At 39.2% G+C, this 27,643-nt stretch overlaps 1 protein-coding gene across 1 annotated transcript; it reads right to left on the bottom strand.

The window, feature by feature from the left end:
* E2F1 (E2F transcription factor 1) lies at positions 1-27,525 on the bottom strand. Its single transcript, XM_034414044.3, has 7 exons — positions 26,584-27,525; positions 15,254-15,344; positions 13,852-14,071; positions 11,444-11,596; positions 10,209-10,323; positions 8,781-8,985; positions 1-5,415 (listed from the first exon to the last, which is right to left on the bottom strand). Exons 1-7 carry the CDS (start codon positions 26,809-26,811, stop codon positions 5,165-5,167), a joined length of 1,263 nt encoding a protein of 420 aa, XP_034269935.1. The 5' UTR covers positions 26,812-27,525; the 3' UTR covers positions 1-5,164.
* Positions 27,526-27,643: the final 118 nt, after the last annotated feature.

Below are 27,643 nucleotides of genomic sequence, written 5' to 3'. Positions count from 1 at the left end.
GAAATTATTAGAAATGTTTATTAAAACTAAAGGCACAAATCATGAACAAGGCTTGTTATTAAAAATAGGCACAGACAAAACGTGCACTTCCCTCAATGTTCAGGCACCTGGAAAATGCTGCAGGTTTTGCAACACATTTGGTCACTCAGTTGCCAAAGGATCTTGGGTGTCTGTCCTGGAAACTTACCAAAGAAGTTGCAATCCTTAAGAACTATAACAATATCTCAGCAACCTTTAGTCACCTCAACAAGATCCCCCAACTTTTACAGATAATGCTTTGAATCCACATCACGTACACCGGACACTCTTAGTTATCTTGCTGGGGTACAGGTACAGCACCTTCTCTTCTGCTGTGCTTTCAATTTTAATAAATGAACTTGCCCAACTGGACTTCTCATGCTCCTCACTAAAAGAAGTCTGCTGAAAGGAGTATCATGTGCACTCTAGGCTTATTTCTTTGATCCAATAGATTTTAAGGCTTTGTAGAACTATTTGCATTATGAGCTATAATAAGTGCTTCCCATTCGGATTAAGGTACCAGAGCTCTCTGGCTCCAATCCTCCCTGGTTCTTAGGTCGATAGCAGCAACATTATCTGGGGTGCATATGGTTCAGGATCAAGATAACTTGTTAGAAGAAAGGGGGCAAGGTGGATGGGTTTTCTTGTAATAGGCTTCTGGTGCAACAGGCATTCTTGTTCATACATGTACCTGATTCTCCAAAAATCATTTTAATCACAACAGCAGCAAATGATCTCAGATCTTTATTCTTAAGTGCTTGAAAATTCTTGCTAAACATCTGGAGGTCACCATTCCAATCCGTTACAAAATGTTCAATTTTGCTGTGCAAGGCCAACTTGCATAAATCATGCTCTTCTCATAGGTAGCCTGCAACATACTTCTCCATTCCATCCTTAACTCAAGTTGTGTGTTTTTTTTTTTTTAAATAAATCTAGATTGCTTTTCTTAGACTGAAGCTTTTGACCATTGGCCATTTTCTCAGCTATCAGTGGTGCTCATCAGTTTATTTAGGATCTTCCAATCCACTGCTTTAAATAGAGGGGCTGGAGTTCCTCAAATAGCATGAAGGTCGTCCTTCTTTCAAACAACATCCTGATATCTGAGCCAAGAGGGTTACCCACACTGAGGTAAGGTAAGAAGGCAGATGTGAGATGTGAAGAACGTGACTTGAAAAATTATGGAATAGCTTTCTGTTGCAGGTGATGCTAAAACTGAAGGATGAAAACATTAAACAGCATTTTAATGTAGAAGTGAAAATTGAGATTATCAGGGAAGATAGTGGCCATCTTATCTGTTGAACTTGAGAGGTCCATAGGAAGTTGTTATGGAATCGTGCATAATTTTGCCCCCAATCCCAAGCAGACAGCAGAACAGGGTTCAAATCCTGACTTGTTATTATGGAAATACTGTTCAGCTTATTGAACCATACAGTGTACTGCATTTTGCTGAAGCCTCTTCAGGGACTTTTGCAGGATAACGTTGTAGTAACAATTATGGGGTGTTTGTCATTCTACCACAGATAATTATGCTGTACTCCTTACATTCTAAATAACTATCAAAAAGGAAATACATTCAAGAATTATCTAAAATATAAATAATACAGCATAGTTAATTGCTTTGATATATCAAAAAACTGGGCCCTGGCATTATAGCATTATTTTTTCCCAACCAGTAAGAATGGAACATCAATTCAGGAAAGTATTGGAATACTCCAGTAGACAAATATCAACACGATCTTTAGAGAATCTGTTCCCTTGTTTTCTGGCTAGACTTTTTTCTTCTGAAGGGGGGAGGGGCTAATAACCTGCACTAGGTAAGCTAAAGAGAAAAAATATCTGGCATATTACAGTGACTTTTGTATGAGCGGCATCAGAAAGAGGTTGGCCAAAGCAGCACTTGTCTTCCCTTGTAAAAGCAAGATGTGCTCAGAATGAATATATCAAAAGATATAAATCTAACAATGAGTCCTTTGGAACAGATTGTCACTGTTTGCTGCAGAGGGAGATATCCACATTACAAAAAGATAAACATGTCAGAACAGTAAGATGACCTATGTACAGAAATGCCATCCAGATTTGTAACCCTGGTGCTCTGTAGATAAATTGAATTAAAACTGCCATTAGCCCCAGCCAACTTGGCTAACATTTAATATTACATCCAGATAAGACTTACTTAGAGAGATCAGTAATGAATCTGAATATGATCAAATTGTTCTCCTGTTTGTATCTGAAACAAGAAATAAAGTGTACCTTGGTTACAGAGAACATGTTGTGCCAGCTATTATTCTGAAGTAGTGCAGTCTAAGAGGACACAGCATTAAGTTTCTTGAGAACAATCTAGTTGCAAATGTCCAAGTTGGAAAATGCAATGTTTGGAGAGAGTTAGCTGTTTCTCCTTATGCAGAGCCTAGCAACACAGGGATAAATTTTAACTTGATTCAGTTTTAGGAACCGGCAACCTGAGAAAGAGTTGAAAGGTGAGGAGAGAGGACGGGAATCACGGTGTGTATATGTTTATACAGCCACCTGCTGCCTGATGAATTTTGATTTGAGGAAGCATATTTATATGTGTTACCTGAAGAAGACCCACTTAAGAGATGCTTTTGTTCAGGCTTTGTCAAAAAAAAAAAACAACCCTTCTCCAATAAAATTTGAATTATTTGGGACTAGGTGTCACAACGCTTTACATTAGTAGTTCTCTTATCTGTTAAGAACACTAATGAATAACCTCCATCCAAAGCCACACACCAAGTCATGGTTACCTTTCCATAAAGCAAAATACGCTCCTAACATGTAGGAGCACACTTTGGTGAGTTCCAGTAAATAATACTTAAAAGGACTAAGAAGGCACCTCAGGGACAGCACCAATTACTGCTTTGTGATGCACTAGGAACAACTCCTAGTCAAGCTGATGGCATCTTATCTGCTGCTAAAGCCCCATTCCTTCAACTAAAGCTACTTCTCAAAATGGATAAACCTGGAATAAAACTATTCCTTCCACAAACTCTTATCCTAGCACAGTGTGTGTGTCCCTCCCCCACCCTCCCTTTCAACATACCAACATATTTCCCTACAGCAGTGTTTCTCAACCTCAGCAACTTTAAGATGCGTGGACTTCAATTTCCCAGCGCTGAATGGCTGAGGAATTCTGGGAGTTGAAGTCCGCACACCTTAAAATTACTGAAGTGGAGAAATACTACTCTACAAGATGAACCTGCTGTCCATCCTCTATGAATAAATAGCATTTCAGTTCACTTGTCTTGACCAGTCATACTCTCTCAACATATTGATGAGACATTGAATCTCTTTGCTATTCAAGGCTCTCTGACTACAACCTACTTGTTCCCAGGTTCTCTGCTGCCACTTGCTAGGTCAGCAATTCTAATTAGATCCCTAAAGGGTCTCTTTCCACATACCTGGACATGTTGAGTTCATGCACCCATATTCCTCTGACACTATCCTTTATCTTCCAGGAACACTGGATGGAGCCACATAAATAATAAATAAATAATATGAATCCATGATTTCTGGACGCACTTTATGCTTAGCATGGGGATTGGGATAATAAGGAGAAAGAGTCAGTGTTTTTCCCTTCACTTCACAGGAAAGGGGCAAACAAAGGCATTGGTTGGTTGCTGTCTCACAATACTGTGTAGGGCTAACCTCCCTTACTATCATGGAGAATAGCCAGCAACCTTCCCTTTCCTCCTGCCAAAGCAAAACGTTCCAGTAACTTCATTTCCTACTATAAGCAGTGTCCCCTCTGCCTTGTTGGCTGTCTGCTCTAAACCTAAAGACAGCTGAGCAGACTGAGCACCTCACTATTACAAAAAAAATCACCATAATAAAAACCCATCACATCCCCAGATAGATATAGATGTATTCTACCAGGGAATGGACTTTCCACAAAATAATATCCATAGTGGGAGGTGAGGAACACCCAAAATAAATAAATAATCTGTACAGGACCCTCCTTAAAGCTTTATGGTGAGGCTTATGAGGAAAAAGAAAAAATATGTTTGCGTCGGCATCCAGAAACAATTCACCCCACCATTCTTAGCGCCTCATATTTGAAAGCCAGTTTCTCCTTTTCAACCAGAACATTTTTTTTAAAAGAGCAAAAAATAAAAAATAAAAAATGCCCACCCACTTTTCTAACGTATCCAATTACCCATTACCTTTCACTAGTTTAAGCAGCATGTTTAACAAAAGGCTCCCATTGTATCGCCCACCCTATCCATCCAGTTGGTTTTCTTTCTTCTACTTGACCATTGTTTAACTACTGAGTTGCAAATCACTGGTTTATCATTTGCCAGCATTTCCGAATTTCCCAGACCTAGGTAAAGGTAAAAATGCCAGCCAACCAGGTAGAGATGGACTGCAAGAGGACAGATCAATGACTGCTCTGAGAAGTACCATTCTGGTCACCTTCTCCCACCGCTGCCTGGCAGAAAGGTGTCCCTCACAATAATGTGCTCAGTGCTTCTGCCACAAAACCCAAACAGTTTGCTGAAAAAGGAATGGAGGGGCCCCCTCTTCTACGGATAGCTTCTGACCATCGTGTTTTTCTAAGCCAAGGTTGAGAAATTGCTCACAACATAGAAAATTAAGCACCTGATAAAAAGGGGGCCTGCCCACAGCCAAGTATTATCTAAAGTGAAATTCAGGGAAAGGAGTGGTTCAACAAGAATAACTAGGCTGCTGCAACAGCATCTCTAAAGCTATCCCTATAGATTCCAAACATGGCACCAGAGGATCAAGGTGACCCTACTCACCTATTCCTAAGTACTATTACTACTCTGGGCCTGGGCACAGCAGGCTTGAGGTGATGCCTGCTGTCTCTCAATCAGGTCACAAAAACAAGCTTGCAACATTCACAGCAGCAATTAGCTTCACAGCCATCTCCCTCAATTATAGGGAGATGGCCAGCAAAAGGCAGCCCTTCCAGGAGCTGAGTGCTCTCACTGTCACTGATGCCAGACCACATTCTGCCATTTTCCTTTCCTGGCATCTGATTTACAGCACACTGGCCCTGAAGATGACAACTAGCCCTGGAATTATATTCAGATGTCAGCTGCAAAAAGATTCCCCTGTGATGGGGTAGAGTTGACCAGGTGGCGCTCCCCTTTCCCCAACCCGAGGATATTCAGAAATCCAAGGAGGTGAAATCTCCAAAGTCACAGTCAAAGAGCTCACTGATGCCTTCACCCTCCTCGAGTCCAAAATGATAGTCCTGAGTCTGGGGTGGTGAAAGTGCAATGAATTCAGAGGGCAGAAAACTTGAGAAGTCATCCTTGCCCTGCAAAAGCAAGGCATCCACGGAAGCCAGTGGTGAGAGGTTTACATCATCCCCGGGACACTTCAGAGGCAGCGTAGTCTCTCCAGATAACAAAGGTTCTGCCAAGAGATAAAGGAGAGACTAAGTAACCAGCATAATAGATATACCCGTGCCTTTAATCCCAAATGAGTATCCCAAATAAAGCCTTGTCTGTACACAAAAACAAAGTTGCTTAATCTTCCAATTACGGTGTATATATAATATACAATGTTTCTTCCGAAATTGAATAAACAGTTTTCATGGCTCAGCTGTAACTACAAAAATATCTGACTTGGTCTCTTCTCACAAATTAGGAATAAATTACATATAATTTGAAACAAAATGTAAAAAAAAACCTTTTCTTAGAAAAACTCGTAAGAGAGAGAAATTCACTTGGTACAGAAATGTACCAAGAAATGCATTGCCTTTCTTTCTCATTTGTAGTTTTTCCCCATCAAGCCTTTCTACATAGAGCCTTTGTAGAAGTATGTTAAATAAAAACACAGCTTTATCACCTTTCTCAGTGCTTCTCTACCCCACTAGATTGGTATTTGTTGTTGTTGTTAGTTGCGAAGTCGTGTCCGACCCATCGCGACTCCATGGACAACGTTCCTCCAGGCCTTCCTGTCCTCTACCATTTCTGGAGTCCATTTAAGCTCACACCTACTGCTTCAGTCACTCCATCCAGCCACCTCATTCTCTGTCATCCCGTTCTTCTTTTGCCCTCAATCTTTCCCAGCATTAGGCTCTTCTCCAGTGAGTCCTTCCTTCTCATTAGATGGCCAAAATATTTGAGTTTCATCTTCAGGATCTGGCCTTCTAAAGAGCAGTCAGGATTGATCTCCTCTAGGACTGACCAGTTTGATCGCCTTGCAATCCAAGGGACTCGCAGGAGTCTTCTCCAGCACCATAATTCAAAGGCCTCAATTCTTTGGCACTTAGCCTTTCTTATAGTCCAACTTTCACAGCCATACATTGCAACTGGGAAAACCATACTTGACTATACGCACTTTTGTTGGAAGGGTGATGTCTCTGCTTTTTAGTATGCTGTCTAGATTTGCTATAGCTTTCCTCCTCAGGAGCAAGCATCTTTTAATTTCTTGGCTGCAGTCCCCATTTGTGGTGATCTTGGAGCCCAGGAAAATAAAATCTGTCACTACCTCCATTTCTTCCCCATCTATTTGCCAGGAATTGATAGGGCCAGATGCCATGATCTTTGTTTTCTTAATGTTGAGTTTCAAACCAACTTTTGCACTCTCCTTCTTTACCCGCATCAAGAGGCTCTTTAGTTCCTCTTCGCTTTCTGCCATTAAAGTGGTATCATCTGCATATCTGAGGTTGTTGATATTTCTCCCGGCAATCTTAATTCCAACTTTTGATTCATTTAGCCCCGCCCTTCTCATGATGTGCTCTTAGCGTTTCCTATCTGATTTCTCCTATATCATCTCCCCTAATGCCAACTGTTTCTATGCCTCCTCTCTTTATTCCACATCTTTGTCAAAAAGATTCAAAATAATCATCTCCACGGAAGTGCAGAACCAACAATGCAAGACCAACAACAACTCGCATACATATTGCAAAAGGATGTATTTGCTTTAGAGCCAGGGTATTTGAAAATCTGGCTTGCTCTTGGCTCATAATTTAAGATCAGACGTGGAAGCCTTTCTGTATCTAATATATTTTCTATATTGCAAATGCTATGAAATAAAAACACAGAATAGAAAGTCCTCCCTTATGGCATTTTGATACCGGAATTCCTTTCTTTTAAGATAAAAACGGGCATGATTCTTCAAACTAGGGCCATAATTTACATTTACAACTGTTACCGAGCGAAATTATTTGTTTTGGAAGTTGGACAGATTTGAAGGCTGAATTTGTTTTGCCTAACAGAGGCTTAGCACAGTCATTTCCAACTCAATTTTGGCAGTATTATCTCAGCCTGAACAAAACTATGCCAGCAAATTTGAAGAATGAGAGAGTAACAACAGATTGAAGGGGATCAGTCTAAATATCAATAACAACAAAAGTGAGACTTAGAGTTCACAAACTACTGGACAATATCCCTAATTTCATATCCTAGCAAATAATGCTGAAGATCATCCAATTGCATATTAGAACAAGACATGAAAAGGGAGATACCAGCCATTTAAGTTGGTTTTAGGAAAAAAAATAGAGAATAAGAGATACTATTTCGGATGCATGCTGGATAACAGAGAAAGCTAAAGAGTGAAAAAGTCGATATGTGTTTCACTGATTACAGAAAAGCCTTTGATGGTGTCCGCCATGGCAACCTGTGGAATATTTTGAGGAAAATGGAAGTCCCAATACATTTCAGTATCCTTTGAGAAACTTACAGTCAGGACAGAAAGCCCCAGCCTGGATGCAATACAGTGAAACAAACTGCAGGTAATCCTTGACTTACAACAGTTCATTTAGTGACAGTTCGAAGTTACAGCGGCACTGAAAAAAGGGACTTATGACCATTTTTAACATTTATAATAATTGTAACATGCCTGCAGTCACATGACCAATATTCAGACACTTGGCAACTGACTCATATTTATGACAGTTGCAGTGTCCCAGGGTCATGTGGTCACCATTTGTGAACTTCTGACAAGCAAAGTCAATGGGGAAGCCAGATTCACTTAACAACTGTATTACTAACTTAACAACTGAAGTGATTCACTCAACAACTGTGGCAAGAAAGGTCACAAAATGGGGCAAAACTCACCTAACCAAGTTTCACTTGGGCTCAATTGGGGTTGTAAGTCGAGGACTACCTGTACTATCTTCTTATTTATTCAACCCACATTCTGAATATATATACTGAGAGAGGCTGGATTGGAAAAAATATGAGCATGGTTTTAACACTGGAGGAAGAAACATCAATCACCTACACTGTACTACTCTGACAGCTAAAATGCAAATGATCTGGAAGCCCTAGTAATGAAAGTTAAAAGTTCAATGGAAAAAACAGGGCTATGATCAAATGTAAAGAAGACAAAACTAACAACAGGTACAGCAATCGGCCTTAAAATTGACAATGATGATATTGAAGTGGTGGGTTTTTATTTATTTATTTTTTGCTTTTTAAGCGATGGGTCAAACACAACTTTGCGACTAATAACAACAAATCAACAATAAAAGAATCAGAAATCAAGATTTTTTCCCCCCTTGATAGGGTGGTAATGAAGGCTTCAGAAAAACTATTCAGATATCATGATGCATTATATCTACAAAATCAAAACAGTGTAGATAAAACAATTATGAATATGCTTTTGTGTTCTTCCCAGTTTTATGTACACTCTCTACTGAAAGGCCACATTTTTGGAAATACATAGCTACAATAGTCAAAACACAAGGTTGACACAGAATTATCGACTGAAAAGACTTGCTGGCCTCAGTTACTCTTGGATGCTAATTCTTAAGGCAACAATTGACATACCTTGGTCTCCACTCAACAATGGCAAACTTGTATCCTGAGAAGGGTGTAGAAGCACAGAGGGTGTTGTTTGTGAAGGTTCTGAAGAAGGTTCCTCAGGAGCCACTTTCAACGGACTCTTGGTGGGACTACAGACACCAGAGCTCTCTTCTGGGCACAGGAACACATCAACAGGGCCCTGAGTACTTTTCACAGCAATCTGGAAAGCCTAACAGAGATGGAAAAAAGAACATTTGAGGAGACATAGAAGACTGCATAAACATTTGTTGTGAGGGTGGTAGTGGTAAGCCTCTGTAGTTCTTTTCTATGAAGAATATTTTGGGAACATCAGTTTTATAAAATCTTCAAAATTTTATCTCTTTGTGACCAGATGACAAAAGAAAATTGAAAAATCTAACTCTTTTGGCTTATTTCACTGCCTGGGATAACTATTGCTCATAACAATAGACAGTTCCTAAATTCTGCAAGGAAATTTTTGAGAAGCCCAGTAAATCTCAGTATCTGAGTGAAAAACATTATATTTTGTAATGATCTCCGCTCATAGTTTTAATGCTTTGTAGAAAAATTGTATTAAATCAAAAATAATAAAATGAGAAAGGAAAAATTCCACTTGAAGCATTCTATTTTGTTATACCTTGGTTTAACATTGCTATTCAGGAGTTAACAAGACACTGCATCTACCTAGACATTAACTGCTTAGGTAACAAAGGGCTGCAAAAGCCTTTATTCTGTGCATCATTCTTGGCCCTAAATAGACAGTAACTTATTCTATTAGACTAACCCAAGATGTATAACCTCTATTTCACATGCCCCAAACTTTCCTCACTATGTCAACAAATCTCTCTCCTTAGCTCACCAGTTATATTTGATAGATCAGGCACAAAACATTGGTTCAGGTGGCTTATCCTACAAAAGGACATTTTCTTACAGGGCAGCACACTAAGTGGATAGGATTTCATTCTTATCCACCATTTAACTAATCTAGGATATAACACTTTGTGCCAGTTTATTATTGTAAAATATTACACAGTGTATGAAGTCCAATGACATACAGCTAAACTGTGTTCAAAGAGACTAAGCTCAATATGTCAAACAGTCATTTGGTTGAGTTAGGCAGCTATAGAAATTGGATGGATGGATGGATGAATAGATCAGCAATCACATATACAGAATCTTGCATTTAAAAACCAAGCTTCCTTGGATCTATCATACTGGTGGCAAGATTTCTCAGTCATGATACTGTTTCAACACAGTCATGATACTGTGTGCAAGTCCGTACACTTAAACGGACTTGCATAAACCTTTCCTACCTAATGAGGAATGGAAAGGATAAACATAGTAAATTGGATTTGGATTCTGAAACTTAAGTGTGTAAGTATTCCATGACAGGCCCCAAATGGCCTCTGTAATTTTTGGAAGGAGGAAGGTTACCTCTGCAGGATCAGAGACTTGCATCTGTGTCTCAGGGGGGGCTTTGATGACCATCACCAGCTGCTCTGAGGGGTCTGCAATGTTGCGTAGATCTTGACAAGTCACATAAGCTGAAGTATGATCAGTCAAGTTTTGTCAGAAATATCACAATATATGTTTCAAGATACAAAACTAGAATAGCAATATACAACTGTCGGGCCCAAATCACTACTTATTGGGAAAGAGGCATACAAGAAGTCCTTGATTTATGAACGGTCATTTAACAACCATTCAGAGTTACAATAGCTTTAGACTAGCTACTTCCTTAATTTCAGGATGCAATTAATCTGGCCATGAAGATTTAATCTCATTCAAAATAACCATGTCTGTATGCCTGTTTCTATTTCTTTCTTTTTAATATTTCAATGCCAGTCTATTTCAAATTTTAATTATTTCCCTCTACAATTTCTGTGTAATAAATAATCTGTTCTGGACACACACTTTTAACTGGAAAACAGTTAACAGTTGTTAACTGTTACTCTCAGTTTTCTGACTTGCAATTTCTGAGATCTGTGAAATTCTCCACAAGTTTGTAGTGTGTCAGAAAATTGATTTCAATTATTCAAAATTATGAGCACACTCATTAGTTTAATCCTGTGGTAGTGAGGCGTTGAAGAGATTAATCTAACTAATTTCATTCAGTACACTTAAGACCTTACTACATATTTCTTACCTGTGATATGCAACTTGCACACCTATTTTATTGGAACGTTATTGCAAAGGGAAAAAATGGGGGTGGGGGAGAAGAAAGGATAGCTGCAGTTTTCTCTCACATGCATATGTTAAAGACTGTTCATTTACCAGAAAGGGTGGATTGCAGATATCATTATCAGGAACAGGTTCAGCTACAGAACTGCCAGGCAAAAATCAACAAGAAACATCTGACAGATGCACCACCACCCTTCTTTTGCTTCCTTTCTGAGATATATACACACATGTACACCTCCACACCTCACTGACAATTCAGAGCCTTAGCCAACAGCCAGGTAGGGATTTTCCATTAACTCACAGGGTGTGGAAGTACAAATTAAAGTACCAACACCCAATCTAGGAATGTCGGGAGTGCAGCTGCCTCTTTGGAATATGGTACTTTACTGCTACTGGTTACTGCAGAAGATTTGCTCCTATGAACCTATTTTGTGCTCTATGATTGGATAAAGCCATCCAATCCCCATTCATCTTGAAGAGAAGGATATTGCTTGTTTTCAGGTTCCTCCGTAAGGATCTTGAATTGAGTAGTACACATCTGGATGAGGCTGTCCAGATGCTGTTCTGCTGCTTGAAGATCCTGTAGTTCCTTCATTAACGCTTGACTCTTATTGGTGCCTGCCACAGAAGTCCGGTTCCCCCTAGAAAAAAGAATAAGGCAAGATGAAATACTCTGTGACTAATAACTTGGCAAGTCTTAGCATTAAGGTAGATGAGAAGTAAACTGCATTGTGTGAGCTTTCACATTGTCAGAATAACACAGCAAAAGACAGATGAATGCTCAATTAAGTAAATTAGTTAATTTTTAAAGGGAAAGTTCAACAAATTACCTAGAGAAAATATTCTTGCCACTTACTATTCTAATCCTATGCCTGCTATAGGATTCCATGTTGTCCCCTTTAATCTTTAATATCTATATAAAGCCATTGGGGAGAAATCATTCTGAGATTTAGCCACGGTATCATCAATAGGCATAAGAGCCTATGAAGGATATGTTCTAGGAGAGTAGGTGGCTAGATGGGAACCAATAAACTGTGACTGAATCCTAACAAGACTGAAATGTTGTTGAGAAGGAGTTCCAGCCTATGAATTAGGAAGACAGGTGATTCTAGATAATTCTGAGCTCCTTCAAAGCAGCAGATGGATTAAGGAATAACTCCAAGCGATGCATTTTGTAACTGAAGACCCACGTGTCACAGTAACTAAAAGTCTTTAATTTTTTTCTGGACCAAGTGATCGTTGTCTTAATAATCCCATGTTTGAACAAAGATTATACAGTTTTTATGGGGTTGCCTTTGAAAACCGTTCAGAGACTTTAGCAAGTGCAGAATTCAACTTCTTGGTTACCGTTAGGGTAACTGATTGTCATACGAAGTCATTAAGAGACAATATAGCTTATCTGTTTGCTTCCAAGCCTATATCAGTGTTGATTTATGAGAATGTTCCTCAAATATATCTGATTGACCTTTGTAGTGGATCTGCTTAGGACCTTTCGGTGAGAAATGCCTGGAAAGTAGTGACCCAAGCCACAATCTTCTTCCCATTGACCATGCCTAATAAATCCTGAGAGATTTTAAGGTATTTGAGGCTTGGCTTTTATATTCTTAGTTTCTGTCTGTAAAATGTTCTGGAACTGGTAGTGTATAATATCACCAGGAAACTTCAGGAATTTGCCTAAAGTCATTCCTTTCCCATCTTAATTATTCCATTCTCTTCTCATCGACATTTAGTGGTCACCAAGCATGCTCACTTCTCATTTATTTATTAGAATTATATTCTGTCTTTCTTTCAAGATCTCATTATGGTATGAATTACATTCCACTCCTACTACCAACTTTTTTTCGTAACAACAAAGCTGTAAGATATACTGGGATAAGAGGTAATGTCTGACCAAAATAATTCAGTGAGCTTCCATGGCTTATAAGAGTACTGTTTAGTTGTAATCCAATATTTTAACCATCACATCATATTGTCAGTGACCAGTTTTCTTGTACATCTGCAAACTTAAAAATGCCCTGAGTCTCTTATCTACAAGCCATAGTACCAATAGTATAAACTGTGGAATCAATAATATTGTCATTTTGCAACAATGTTGAATTACTGTCATAACAGGGTAGCCACCAACCCATAAAGCTTCAGTTTTCATATTTAACAGTATTTATTTCTATCTGATAATAAGCAGCAAAATAACTAAATTCTCAGAACATAACTTTACAATAAAGCAACAATTATATGTTCATGGAGAAACTGATAGGTTAAAATTATTTACACAATTGATTAAATTTTCATATACAATTATTATCTTATCTTTAACTAAATTGAGCACAGATTAATGAATTTTTATTCATGATATTCTCACTAGTCTAATGTTATTAATGTGATTTTCCTTGCAATAAATTTCTTCCCTGCAGTATTGCTTTAAAATAAAGACGAATGACAAATATTTTTTTAAATATACTTCCACAAATGCACAGAGTTATCTAAGAGGTTGTAACAGAGTAATCTTACAGACATATACCATTTGTAGTTTTGTTTTAAGATAATTCAGATTATCATGTTCTAGTTCTCTTGATTGAAAGCACATATAAATTGAAAGCACATATAGACATACAAAGAATCTTCATTGGCATCCTTCAGTCTCAAGAGGCTATGGTATCGTGCTCTGGAAAGAGGTCCTAAAACAGCATCTAGTGTGACTAAAAAGGTCAATACAAAGAATCTATAACTACTTATAAATAGTTAAATAAATGTACCAATAACATAAATGGAAACTGTGGCAACTTAATATGTAACTATTATACAAACGGTGCTCTACTTATGGGTTACAATATAACGGAGCCAAACAAACATCATCAGAACATCAAGCTGGGAGATTGGCAGGTGACATTCTACTTACAGCCATTGGATATGGTTCTTGGATTTCTTAGTGATGAGCTGGATGCCCTCCAGGACATTTGTTATGTCATAAATACGCCTCTTCTGCACCTTTAGTACTTCAGCAGCCCAGTTGAGATCCACAACACCATCAGGAGACTGACTCAATAGCTCTAAGAAGCGCTTGGTGGTCAAGTTGAGAGAAGTTTCATAACGGGATTTCTCTCCAGGAGACTTTAAACCTGGGGATAAATCAGGGCTTAATTCCAACTAGCAAAGTAGCTGCAATTCTTCTTAAATAAATCTCAAACTTAAACCATCAATTTGCTCAGCTTGCACTATTCATTTGATAAGAAAGAAAGCAATGTTGTTGGAGATAGGCATCTGGCTCAGAGTTTCTATCATTCTCAGAGTCTCATCTAGCCTGAAAACTGCAATGACTACTCTAGAAACAGAAAGAAAGGAAGAACCACCACTCACCTTTCCCACCACTGACCAAGTATGTTGCCAAGATAACATTGTGGGGATATGAAAAATGGATTGTACTACCAAAGGAACTGAATCTGGTTAGACATTTTGGATGGATTGTATATTGTAAACTGCCCAAAGTTTCCTTGAAGTGCGAGATGGGCAGCAAATAAATTGAATGAATGAATGAATGAATGAATGAATGAATGAATGAATGAATGAATGAATGGCAATTGTGGATAAGATAGCACCATTTGCCAAACCCAACTGTGAACTCAGATAAGACTTTCAACTTCGGCAATGAGTTAAAACAAATGCCTGTGTTTCAAGGAAATTAACCTTTTAAAAAACGAAATCTCTGGATTTTAGGGTGCTAAATTCTGAAACCCCCAAGCAACTTTGCACAATATTTATTTATTTATTTATTTATTTATTTATTTATTTATTTATTTATTTATTTATTTATTTATTTATTTATTTATTTATTTATTTATTTATTTATTTGTTCGGTTTATATGCCGCCCTTCTCTGGAGTCTCAGGGCGGCTTACAATGCGTTAAGCAATAGCCTTCATACTTTTGTATATATTTATACAAAGTCAGCTTATTGCCCCCACAAACAGGATCCTCATTTTACCTACCTCGAAAGGATGGAAGGCTGAGTCAACTTTGAGCCTGGTGAGATTTGAACTTGCAGTAATTGCAGGCAGCTGGCAACTAAGTGCTACTTAACAGCACTTAGTCCACTGCGCCACCAGGCTCTTATAATGTCATTTATGTTAATATATGTCATTTCAGAAACAAAAGCCATTTCCCTCATGAATTCAAAAGCAAAGAGAGCCTGAAAAAGCATCAATATTCCAGTGGTCCCAGTACTAGCAGTCATTTCTGAGATTTTTTGGATCAATTTCAGTGTATTTCAATAATTGTAGAGAGTTCCCATCTATATACTAGTACCTTTTATAGGATTTTTTGCTTTTCCTCGAGACACCTGAACGTTCTCTGCAATGTATTGATGGTCAGTCTCCAAATTCAATTTCCGTTTTACCTGGAAAATAAGTGAGATTCGTAAATAACCACACCACTTAAGCTCTAGTGAAACAAAAAGCAATCATGCAAAACTAGGAGCATATCTACACATCTTACTTTTATTGAGTAAGGGCTGCCTTTATTGGATCAGCCTCCTGGGATACCGCCTATCAGCTGTTCCAGGCTGCAGGGATTGCCACTGCCCGTTGCCGCCCATTGCTGCTGCCGCCTATTGCAGCCTCTGTGCACCCCATTTTTTGCTTCTGCGCACCCCATTTTTTGCCAGTTCCAGGTGGTGGGGATAGGCGGTGGCAGCGATTCCTGCCGCCTGGAACGGGCAAAAATGGAGTGTGCGGAGGCTGAAAATGGGGTGTGTGGAGGCAGCAATAGCAATGGCAGCGATGGGTGGCAATGGCGGCGACAGGCAGTGGTGATCCCCTCAGCCTGGAACAGCTGATAGGCTGAATTCCGGGAGACCGATCCAACCGCCAATCAGCTGCTTGTGCTAAATCAGGTTGTGCTGAAGCCGACCAGGCTGTTTGCTGTAAGGAGGTAAATTGCTGGAAGGCAAAGGCAGATTTTTTCCCCTTGTTTTCCTCCCCAAAAGCGAGGTGCATTTTATACTCTGGAGTGTCTTATAGACCGAAAAATACGGTATGTTAATTTCCTTAATTTTAAAACACATTAAGGGCAAAAATTAGCAGCAGCTTTGGTTTTCCAGTTTCCACCTACAGGCAGCTCATCTTGCTTCTGTTCAATCAGTTTCAGATTGAACCTGATGATAAAACTCTGACCAGAATCCCTCCTCTGTTGCACTAGTGGTTGGATTATAAACTTAGATGACTATCATAAAGATTGTCTATGAAGTTTAACTGATATTATCCAGTCACTTTAATACTCTCTCTACAAGAGAGTGGGGGCCATTCCGAGGGTGTATCTAGCACATTTGACACCCAGAGCAACTATTTCCACTCATCAAATAGTACCATGAGGTTCTGGAACTTCTGCTGATTCCATCTCTGTCATTGCTGCCACATCACTGACTGCCAAACACCTGACCAGCACAATGGCAGCAGTGACCAATTCTAGCTTCTGACCTTCTGGATAATCTATTTTACATCCTCTCATTGTCTCTATCTGGGGCAAACCATTCCCACCATTTCGTTTTAGTATGCCCTAGGATCATTCTCATCTAAGGAAAAGGATGTTCCATAGGAAGCAAGCTGCCACCAAGAACATCTACCATCAAACCACCTCCTATAGCATGCGCTAGTTGGGGAAGTACACATGGTAGACAGTCCCTAGCCATCCAGGTCAGATAAACAGAATTTATAGAGAAAAGCCAATGTCTTATTGTCTTAGGTAAGCAGGGTGGAAAGCATATGTGCTTTAAAGCAGGGATCCCCAATCCTGAGGCTGCGGGCCATTGAAAATTGGGCCACACAAGCAGCAGGCAAGCGGAGGAAACTCCATTTGCACAAGCGGGGGGCACATGTGCTCATGCGCAAAATCTTCATTTGCACAAATAGAGCCTTTGCACACTTGCATGCCACTTGCACAGAACCATTCCCTCTCCCCCTCACTGCCACTGCCCCCCACCGGTCCAGAAAGATTGGGGACCACTGCTTTAAAGTCAGTAATTAACATTTCGAATTTTACTTGGAAACAGATTGGCAATGAGTGCTGCAGGACTGAACTGGAAGCAAGAGGGCCATTGCATGCTGGCCAATTGAAGTGTTTAGTGATCTTAAAATGCAGCCCTACTGTATGTAGATCAAATTAATTGCAGAGTAAATCTAATTTGCAAATGATATGGGCATCACTGTCCTTAGAATATTCAGTCTAAGTGAGGAGACCCATTAATATAGAATGGAGAAAAGTTCTTTAACTCTGGAAGAATTCCAGGATATTTTGCAAAAATGTAGTTCTTTTACAATTGTCCATTTCTATAAAAATGGGTTCAAAAGAGAAACAATTCAGAATCAGGCTGCTTTGGATATGGATTTAAAATTGACAGCATACAAGAATGACATTGACAAGGATGTTATATAAAAGATTAAAAATGAAAGTCGTGATATTTTAGTAGCAAAAGGCACACACAAATAACACATTGGCAGAGACTTCAATGTGTGAATTTCAATTCAGAAGAGTGACTTGGATACTTTTTATTTTGAACTTACAAAAGAGATGTGCTATACCTATGAAGGAGTTCCTGAGAAAAGATAAAGAGAGAATGAAAAGAAACCTTTTTCTGGGACACTACTTAAAAGGAATAAACATAAAGGCTTTTAAAAATAACAAGATTTAAAAAGTTGGCTCATTCAACTAAGGTTAAAATTATATTATTATTTTTTCTAGCAGCTTTTAGTGGGATAAGAACTGAATGAGGAAGCTTGAAAGATGTGATAAAAATAAGATAAAGATATGGGGGAAAAAAATTCTTATATTGTTAGAGAAAGTTATCAGCTATGGTATTAAAATTGAAAGAAAATGTTTAAAGGGACACTTGCAAAGGAGTTTCTAGAAGGAGATGAAGAGAAGAAATTTAATTTGTGGAACAATATTTAATGGGATTACATTTCAGTATGTTGATGTTTCTGGTAGTTCTTAATGAAATCTTTTCTGATTAACTTTGAATGATGAAGCTTTAAAGATTTTATAGCTCCAAAACATGGGGAGAAGATATTTGTATTTCTAGTAAAAAGAGTAAGTTATTGTACAAAGTAAATGAAAGGAATATGAAAATTTACTTGTCTAAGGTTAATATATATTAAATTTGCCAATATATACGTTATATATAAATTTATATATAAGAGATTCTAGGTTGAAATGAGATGGATGTGATAGGTTACTGAAATTGTTTGTACTTACGTTGATGAAGTGAAACGTCTTATTTTATTTTATTTATTGTAATTTGTCAAACATAAACGAAAACAGGAATAATATAAAAATACAATGACAGGGACGATAGGCATCTTAGTGCACTTATGCACGCCCCCTCTACGGACCTCTTAAGTATGAAGTGAGGTCCACGGAAGTCAATTTGCGACTAAAACTATGAAAATTTGTAGCTGAGACAACTGAATCAGGTAGAGCATTCCAGTTTTTGACAACTCTATTACAAAAATCGTATTTTTTACAGTCAAGTTTAGAACGATTTACATTGAGTTTAAAGTGGTTGTTCGCATGTGTATTATTGTGATTAAAACAGAAAAAGTCATTTACAGGTAAAACATTACTACGTACAATTTTGTATGCAATACCTGAGTCTGACCACAAGCAACGCAGTTCCAACTTATCCAAACCAAGAATTTCAACCCTAGTAGCATAGGGAATTTTATTATGTACAGAAGCGTGCAAAACCTTTCTCGTAAAGTACTTTTGAACCCGCTCAATTGTACTAATATCAGATATATGGTAGGGATTCCAAAGAGTTGAACAGTACTCTAAGATTGGTCTAGCCTATTTTTTTAAGCTCTAGTTAGCAATACAATGTTTCCAGAAAAGCAACGCTGTTACAATGAAGTGAAAAGTCTTTTATGTATTTTATATAAAAATATCTTTTTTCTCTCTGCACTTTTTTATGCATTTTTTTTATTTTGTATTAATTTTTTATCTTTGTACTTTTAAACTTCAATAGCAATTATTACTAAAGCTTAGGGTGCAACTGGCATACCAGCTGAAGCTGGACAAAGGCTCTCCTGGTTGGAGCTTCTATCTGTTACTTGACCAAGAGCCAGGATTCCAGGACGCTCCCAGATAGTGAACCTGCCCTTTCTGGGGAAGCACAACAAGAGATGAATATCCTTTGTAAGATACAGTTCCGGACTTGTTTCAATGCATCACATCAATTAATGGAAGTTTGCTGAATGAAAATAATAGCTTAGGATAAAATCACCTTATTCTTTCCTGTTAATTTTTCAGACATTTAATTTCCATAATTACCATATTGTTGCAAGATACTTTGTTTTCTTATGACAATTACAAGAAATTACTAGCTAACAAAATTAGAAATTAATGGCCTTTGGTAGGTATGTACCAAAATTGGGGGGGAAACCTTGATCCAGATAATAGAAGCAAATAGAGGCTAGGACAATTCAGGAAAGTAGCAAATTGTTGATAAACTGGTACATTGGAAATGAAATGGAGTTTGATGTCTTTAGACATAAATTATATGTCTACTTCCAAACTATCTCATTTTTTCTTGCTTATATAATTTCCCACAAAATTGAAATAGGCTTTCTTCTGAATCATTCAACTATGTAAATACATTATAAGCCAGTATCTGCAATAACCACAACACATGGCCAACAAAGCCATCACCAGCTGGAAATACTGTTTTTTAAAGACATCTTTGCTTCTATAGGAAAGCAAATCTCTTTCACACATACACACTGTATAGAACAGGTAGGTATATTTGACAAGCCCAGCCAGATAATAAGATTTTTAAAATACAGTGTGATCATCACAGTTAGTACAGGTAGTGTGTGATATGGAAATTTTGTATTTCTATTTCTGTTACATTTTGTTGTACTATGTGTTAATCTTGCTTCTGTAACTTTAAGAAGAAACTTCTCTTTTCATTTTTCTCTTGCTTTACTCATAACCACCCATGCTTTTAGAAAAGGACAACCTAATTCCTTTTTGTCCTTTTACCACTTAAGACACACCGAAATCAGGTCTCTCAGATGGAGCTCAGCTAAGGTTGACCTCCATTTGATCTAAGAATGCATTGTTTGAAATTCTTCCTATTCACAGTTCTCAAAGCTTGCCTATGAACTTAACAGTGAGTAAGCACTGGGAATATGCATTATTCTTTTTTACTGCTGACTTAGTCTCTTGACCAATGACACCCATCAAAATGTTCAATCTAGGAACACTGCTATTGTTTCTATACTTTCTTTTCTTTTGTTTGCATTGTCCTGCTCTCTTAAAGACATTATCTGGGCACAAGGAATGTATTTAAAGCTTATATCAAGATGAAGTGAGATGGTGAAGATAAATCAAAGAGAAAAGTACCTACTCCCAATTCCAGAATTTTAAAGTAGTGTCATTGCCTTTAGCCCTGTCTTCACCATATTGTTAACTTTGCAAACAGTCCCAACCATCATTTCCCCCCCCCCTTATTTTTAAACATCATATTCTTAAAACAGATGGATGTGAGATCTTTAAAATCAACAAGTTGGAAATTGAAGTAGTTCAAGAATTTATCTTCCTTGGATCAAAAATTGTTCAAGATGGCAGTCTTACACCTGAAATCAAACGCAGGATAACCTTAGGTCACACAGCAATGATTATTAACATGAAACACAGATCTGGAAAAACAGAGATAGTAATATACAGTAAGTACAAAAAGCAGGGCAGTTAGAGCAATAGTCTTCTCTATCATAATGTATGGGTGTGAGAGTTAGACACTGAGAATGGCTGATCAAAGAATTGATGCCTCTGAACTGTGGTGCTGGCATAAATTATTGCATTTACCATGGACAACCAGAACTACCAACAGAGAAGTGCTGAATGGCATAAAATCAGACACCTCATTAGAAGCCAAAATCACAAGACTACATCTGATTTACTTTGGCCATGTCACGCATGCAACTTCATTGGAGAAATCAATGATGCTAGGAATGGTTAATGGATCAAGAAGGGGCAAGCAAAGAACTCGCTGGCTTGATACCATCAAAGCTGATACAAAGATGGACATCCAACAACTGAAAGAAGCTGTGCTTGGCAGGTAGCATGGAGAGCCTACAAAGTTGCCAAGAGTCAGACATAACTGAATGGTTAATACAGAGCATTCTTAAAATAATTGCTAAGAGAGAAAGATGTAATTGTTTCCCTGAACTGGCATTGGTATTGGAATTCTCATTGGTATTGCTGGGATTGAACCCAGTTTCTATATTTTAAGATTGCAAAATTGGTTTCATTTTACAATATTGAGTATTACAGAAGTATCTTAATTAAAGAGGTAAGTAATGAAACTAAATCTCATCCTTCCCATCTGTGAGGAGAGCCTTCAGCCCTTTGAATATCTATACTGAGTGTCGGCAACCTGCGGTTCCGGAGCTGCATGCGGCTCTTTGGGCCCTCTGCTGCGGCTCCCTATCCCATCACTGGCTAGTCCCGCCCCTTGCCCTCCCCTCCCAGTCACTCCTCACTTGGCCTGAGAATGTAAAGGCGATGGCGGGGGATGGAGAATAAGTTTTTAAACAACCAGTCCTTTGCTCTAATGACGTAGAGCGTGGGTAGGCGTGGCTAGGGGGTGTCATGTGACTGAGTGGGAGTGAGTGATGTCGAGTTGGCCACGCCTACCCAGGTTTTTTGGTTCCTGGTGTTTTCTTTTCTATGGGAAATCAGTCCAAATGACTCTGAGTGTTTAAGGTTGCAGACCCCTGATCTATGCCTACTTGCTTTGTGTATAACACACCTGGAATCCTAACAATTCAGGCAGCTAAAATAAGAGACAATAACTGATAAACTGGACAAATTGGTTTGGTTTAACATTAATAAAATGTATTCTTATACATCTGACTGGTAGATGTTTTTCACAATATATTAGAATTATTTCAGAGGATCTCAAAGCATTACAAAAATACTTCAGGGAGTAATTATACACATGTCTGAATGAAACCTTAGAAAACAGGCAGTTCCCACAATAAAAGGAATCATGAACCCAGCATAAATTAAAAACACTTCACATCATCATAAAACCAGAATTTCTAGAGGCCCTGGGTGAAAAGCTGCAGTAATTAAACCAGTTTGGATCTGCAGAATAGATATGGATACTGGAAAACTGATGCCAAGAATGCCTTCTAAATGGGAGTGAGGTTTGAAACTATGGTTAATGAACTATATAATGAATAAGACAATAATTTTTAATTTAGTCATGAAAAGTATTACTGTTTAATATGAACAATCTGTCTATGAGCTTGTCTTTTCCTGTCACATTTATGCCATAAAATGTTGCAACCAGCTTCTTCCTTCCTAGCTTGCAGGAGGCATGGCATTTCTACCAGCACAAAACAGTAGTACATCTGTGTGAAAAATACAAGCACTGCATCATCACTGCAAAGAAATGAGAAAAAGACATTAATATCTTCATTTTAAAGGAATGAACGGTGGCCAAAAATGCACCGGCTAGGAGAATAACCTCATGTCCTATTGCACTGTGGCCAGTCTTGCTAAAGAGGATATTTTTCACCCAATGAACATCATTCAACAAATCAGGAGACATGTATCTTTAATCCCAGGTGAGCCTTCAATGTAGAACTATGGCTCTATTTATCCCTACATAAGGAAAGAGTTGTTGAATGGTGTTTGATTGGGTGCTTCCAGTAGCATATCCCCGTTCTATCAAATGAAGTACAAAAGTGTACTGATGCTGTTTTTATACATTAAAAACAGTGTCCAACCCCCCCAAAATTATGTTAATGAATGATTACACATTACTAAATTGATTGAAAACATCAAGGGTAATCTGAATAATAAAGATTCAGGTAGAATCTGGATTTGAGAGGGTTCACTATATATTTGGCTATGCTGTTACATAACCTGGCATCTCCAGTTTTTGAGCCATGCTGAGCACATGGGGGGAAAAGGTAGCAGAAAACTATGTCAAACAATCAGTAAAGCCGGTAGAGTTCAGTAAAGCTGAACTCTACTGCAGGTCCATTATAAAGGAGAAACATCAGTGAAATTTTACATATACCTCTTAATGTAAAGAAAGCATTTAATAATGTAAAGAACAGGAACATGCTTTAACTAAAAAGCTAATACTAACATGCCAAAACTTTAAACTGAATACTTTAGAATAAGAAATATATTTCCAGATTTAATCCAAAAATACTCTTGTTTTTTTAAGAAAACTTCCTTCCTTATTCTCCATATAACTTCTTGTCAACCACAGAGTCATGTAAATAATGTTCTAGGACACTGGCATCCTCCATTCCTTATAGGTCAAGCCCTCAAGCCCACTACTCGATGGCTTACATGATGGATAAATCAGATATTTTAAATCCTTCTCTGAATAACCGGCACCCCATGAGACAACAGAGTGAAAGTTCATTACAGATTCTTGACCCAAACAGTAGACCCCCACAGTTAAAACAAAGAATCAACTGTAAAGCTTCCATGTACTGTAGGCTCCTTGACAGAAAGGGCCTCTGTGGGAGGAGGATGTCAAGCCAGCAAAAAAGCATTGTGGGCATCACCTCCCTTGTTCCGCCTGCTGAGAAAGAGCAACAATGTCTGCTACTCTGGTCCATCAAACTCTTGCACAAGGAAACTCCAAAAGCTTGAGTTCACCAGCAGTGGACCACTAAGGAAGAGAATCCTAAGCAATACAGCAAATGGTAGTTTTAACAGAATAACGACTGCAAGTTTGCTAAATAAAATAGCTTGATGCTAAATAAAATAGCTTGATTGAGAAAGCAGGGAAACGAGCTACAGGAGAGCTTCCATTTTCTTCTATGGAAAGATAATGCCATTTTTACCTTCTACACAATGGACCAAAGTTCAACAGGAACAGTATTTCTTAATACAGAGACATGGAAACAGAAGCAATATTACTAAAATCGAATGACTACAATGTGGCATTTGGAAGCTGTAACATTCTTTTATGAAAAGGCAGAAAAAAACCATTTATATAGTTAATGGAGGAAAGTTAAATTACACTTTTTGTAGGAAGCGAACTGATCTGCTGAAATGATTTTGTTTTGTATAAAATAACTTAAGAAAATTCATTTGAAATCTTTTCAGTCATTCTCCATTTCTCTACCAATCCATGGAAGAGAGAGATAGCATTCTGCCAGTTTTACCCTGAACACCTATTTATAAATTCAAGGTATACAGCCCATATTTCTAGTCAACAGAAGCTCAAAGCAGCTGACAAAATAAAACAAAAAATTACAAAATTAAAAGTTTAGAACTAGTCCTAAAAATAAAATTGAAATGCTGGTAAAAACTTACAGATAGGGACAGTAGGTGGTCATATATAATTCTGAAGGGTTTGCATCCACATTCAGAATATAGTTGTATATGTGAAAGATGCATACATATGTACACTTATTATCACTCTGCTACAGTATGTTATCAGAAGCCCTAATCTCATACCTGACATTACATATTCAGTGCCATGTTTGCACATGCACACTGCTGACTCCATTGCAAACATAATAATAAACACGTGGGTGCTAAAGATAGAATTAATGCACACAGTCCCTTTCTCCATCACCATAATATGTGGAAGAATATGACTGAAATAGTTTGCCAGATAACATTTTTAAAACAAGTGCAGGCAACTTCAATGCCAAGCACATTATTTTTTCACATCATTCCTTCATTTCAATTACAAACAAGAACTCTCACTCCTCACCAGCATCTTTGGCTAGGCTTTACAATAAAATTCTCATCATTTCAACAAAGGGGTCACAGATACACCACCAGTAGCATAGGTGGTTAAAAGCATGAAGGAACAAAGAAATTGCCTTATACTGTCTCTTTCAGGAAGATTCCAAGCAGTAGGTGTTTTTTCCACTTTCCTTTCCTAAACTTTGACCCCTTCTGCACACAAACAAGGCACTCTACCATTGGGCCACAGCCGAAACATGTTGCAGACATGAAGAGTGTGCTTAGCTTTAAACAGAGCTAGTACTGGTCCAGTAAAACAGAAATGTTTAGTCTAACTTCTCAGAAGTTGTACCCAAAGGATCCACACATTTAAATTAGACGGTCTGTGGTAGAGAAATCTAAAATCCAGATGGCACTTACTCCCATGTTGTGATTAGTATTATAAAACCCTTCTCCCTCCAGCACCCTTGAAAGACCTGGTTATTTCTTTATATACACATTATGTGCACAATAGTATGCACAAATATTTTTAAATCTTGTGTTTTTCAGGTTTGTTTTTTTTCTTCCAAAGTATTTTAAAGAAAAAAATGTACAGCACCATTAGCCATGTATAAAGGTACTAGACAAAAGTTAATGTTGACATTAATTCTATACCTATATGCTTGTATAAAGATGTGTATATAGCTTTGTATGTGAATAACACTGGAACATCCTTAGGTTTTTTTCCAGTTTAAACACTTTAATTCCAGAACAGAATAGCAATGAGACTTGCATTGCTGAAGCCACTTATTTCCTCTGCATGCCATGGCAAGCTCATTGCTTTTGGAATTCCCTTCTCTTTTGTATAACATCAAGCAGTATGCTGCTCTTCAGAAAGCAACATATAGCACAACCAAAGCGAAACATTTGCTTTTGTTACTGCAAGAACAAATTGCACAGAACACAGCCCTTAACATCCTGTAACAGGAAGTGAAGCTGCCTCATTAACAACATTTGCAGGCTATTGCTCTATAAAGAAAGAGGCCAACTATAATTCAGTTAACTTGCAAACAATTATAAATAAGAAAATTAACTATCAGACTAAAAAACATATTAACTATGTAGGTTAGAGAGGAATATCTTGCGGGATTAAGTTCTACAATTTCACTTTTTGAGGCCTAGGCCTTTTAGTTAATCATTTCTTTGCATGTTTTCATGAGCACTCTGCCCTTCCTGCAAGTTTGCTGCATATGCCACGTTTAAGCAGCAGTATTTCAGTCACAAGTTTGAAAACTCTCCTATAATTATAGCCATCCAGAAAGTCTTTTGACAAAGGCATGTGTGTTTTAAAAACAATTATATCATCTCACAGATACAACCGCCAGCATATCCTGCTATTCTCTAACTTTAAAACTCATGAAAGAGGTCTAACCTAATACAATGGCCCTTCTTCCCTCATTGCTCAGATTCACACAGAAGGAACAAGCTGAATCTTATACATGGCAACAGACAAGAGGGATTTAGGACCACTGGATTCTCAACATAGGATTTAAAAATAACCATAATCCTCATTTGATCACGATCGAACGTCCATTACGTCTAGTCCAACGCAGTTTTTAAGGTCCCGATAGAATAATTTATATCTTTCTACACCCAGCACCACCAAGGCCCTCCTGCAGCTTTGCTCGAGAAATGCTCCAGAATCAGGTCCCACCCAGCGCTGAACAAATGGCCTGCACATTATTTGGCTAGCACGAAAAGAAACAACCCCCCACCCACCTCTCTATACCATTCAGAGCACACATTCACGAACACGCCAATGCATTCATGCTACACGCGTGACACACTTTGCACACTGAGCAGCACGTTTCGCCCCTGGCCAAACGCCTGGTTTCCTGGAAGGCAGCGACAGGAAAAAGCGGTGGCATTACCGGTGGCCGTTCCAGAGCAGGCCTCTGCGGTACGGTCTCCAATCTGGCGGGCTGCGGAGTGGCAAAGAGCAGCAGCTCGGTGTCGGTGTCTCCTTCGGAAGCGGGGAGCTGGTCTGGCGTGGAAATGATCACGATCTGCTGTTCCATCACATGGATGGCCTCCGCTCCCCTCAGCAAGGCTTCCAGGTCTGCCACATTCTGAGTTACTTCCAGCCCCTCCAGAGACATGGCACAAAGCGCGGGGACTCACATGCCCGAGAACTTGGGAGGAAGGCAGGGTGGGGGTGGGGTGGGGGTGGGGGGGTGGGAGCCCGGGTTGCCCCCCTCCTCTCCGCACACCGCAGGAAGTCAGAACCGTCCCCCCGTCTTGAGTCCCCCCACCCCGGAATCAAAGTCGCCTCAGCGGACTAATCCCATCGTCCCGGCCGCTGCGGTGGAGGGAGACACCGGATGGCAGAGGCTGGTAGGATGGAACACGCCCCATCCTCTTTTAAGAGCAGAGGCCCGGGAAATGGTGTCCGGAGGAGTCGCATCCAGCCAAGGCCCGAAGTTGAAAGGCGAGAGCGAGGAGGGAGAGCGCCAGGGCGGCTGTGCAGGAGGACATCGGCGAGTCCTGTCTGGGCGCCGCTCGGGAGGGAAGGGGAAGGGGAAGGGAGGGTGGGGTGGGGGGGTTACAGACAGCAGCACATCGCGGGGGGCTCTTCCATCCACGCTCTCCGGGGCCAGCGCCGACTTCCCAGCTGCCCAGCCTTGTTCCCACTCGGGTCTCTCCCTCCCCGGCCAAAAATCAACGGAAGCTTTCTTTTTTTTCCCGCCCGTCTTTTCCAACCAGCGAGCTCAGCCGATCCGCTCGCGCTCAACTCAGGCACTGTTATTGTTCCCAGCTGGTCCCGGCCTCGCACACGTTTGCGCGCCAAATCCTTTTTGCCGCGAAAGCAGCACGAGCAGGCTACCGTCGCTCCCATTGGCTGAGTCAGCCACATCAACATTCGGCTTCAGGGGAGAGTCGCCCCCTTATTGGTCGCCGCTCCGAGATTGATACCTTACGCCGCCCTGTCGT

This window comes from Pantherophis guttatus, chromosome 3 (assembly GCF_059756535.1).
Source record: "Pantherophis guttatus breed Tessera chromosome 3, ASM5975653v1, whole genome shotgun sequence".
Taxonomy (NCBI): Eukaryota; Metazoa; Chordata; class Lepidosauria; order Squamata; family Colubridae; genus Pantherophis; species Pantherophis guttatus.
The sequence above is the reverse complement of the archived record's forward strand: the minus strand, read 5'-3'. Positions and strand labels throughout refer to the sequence as shown.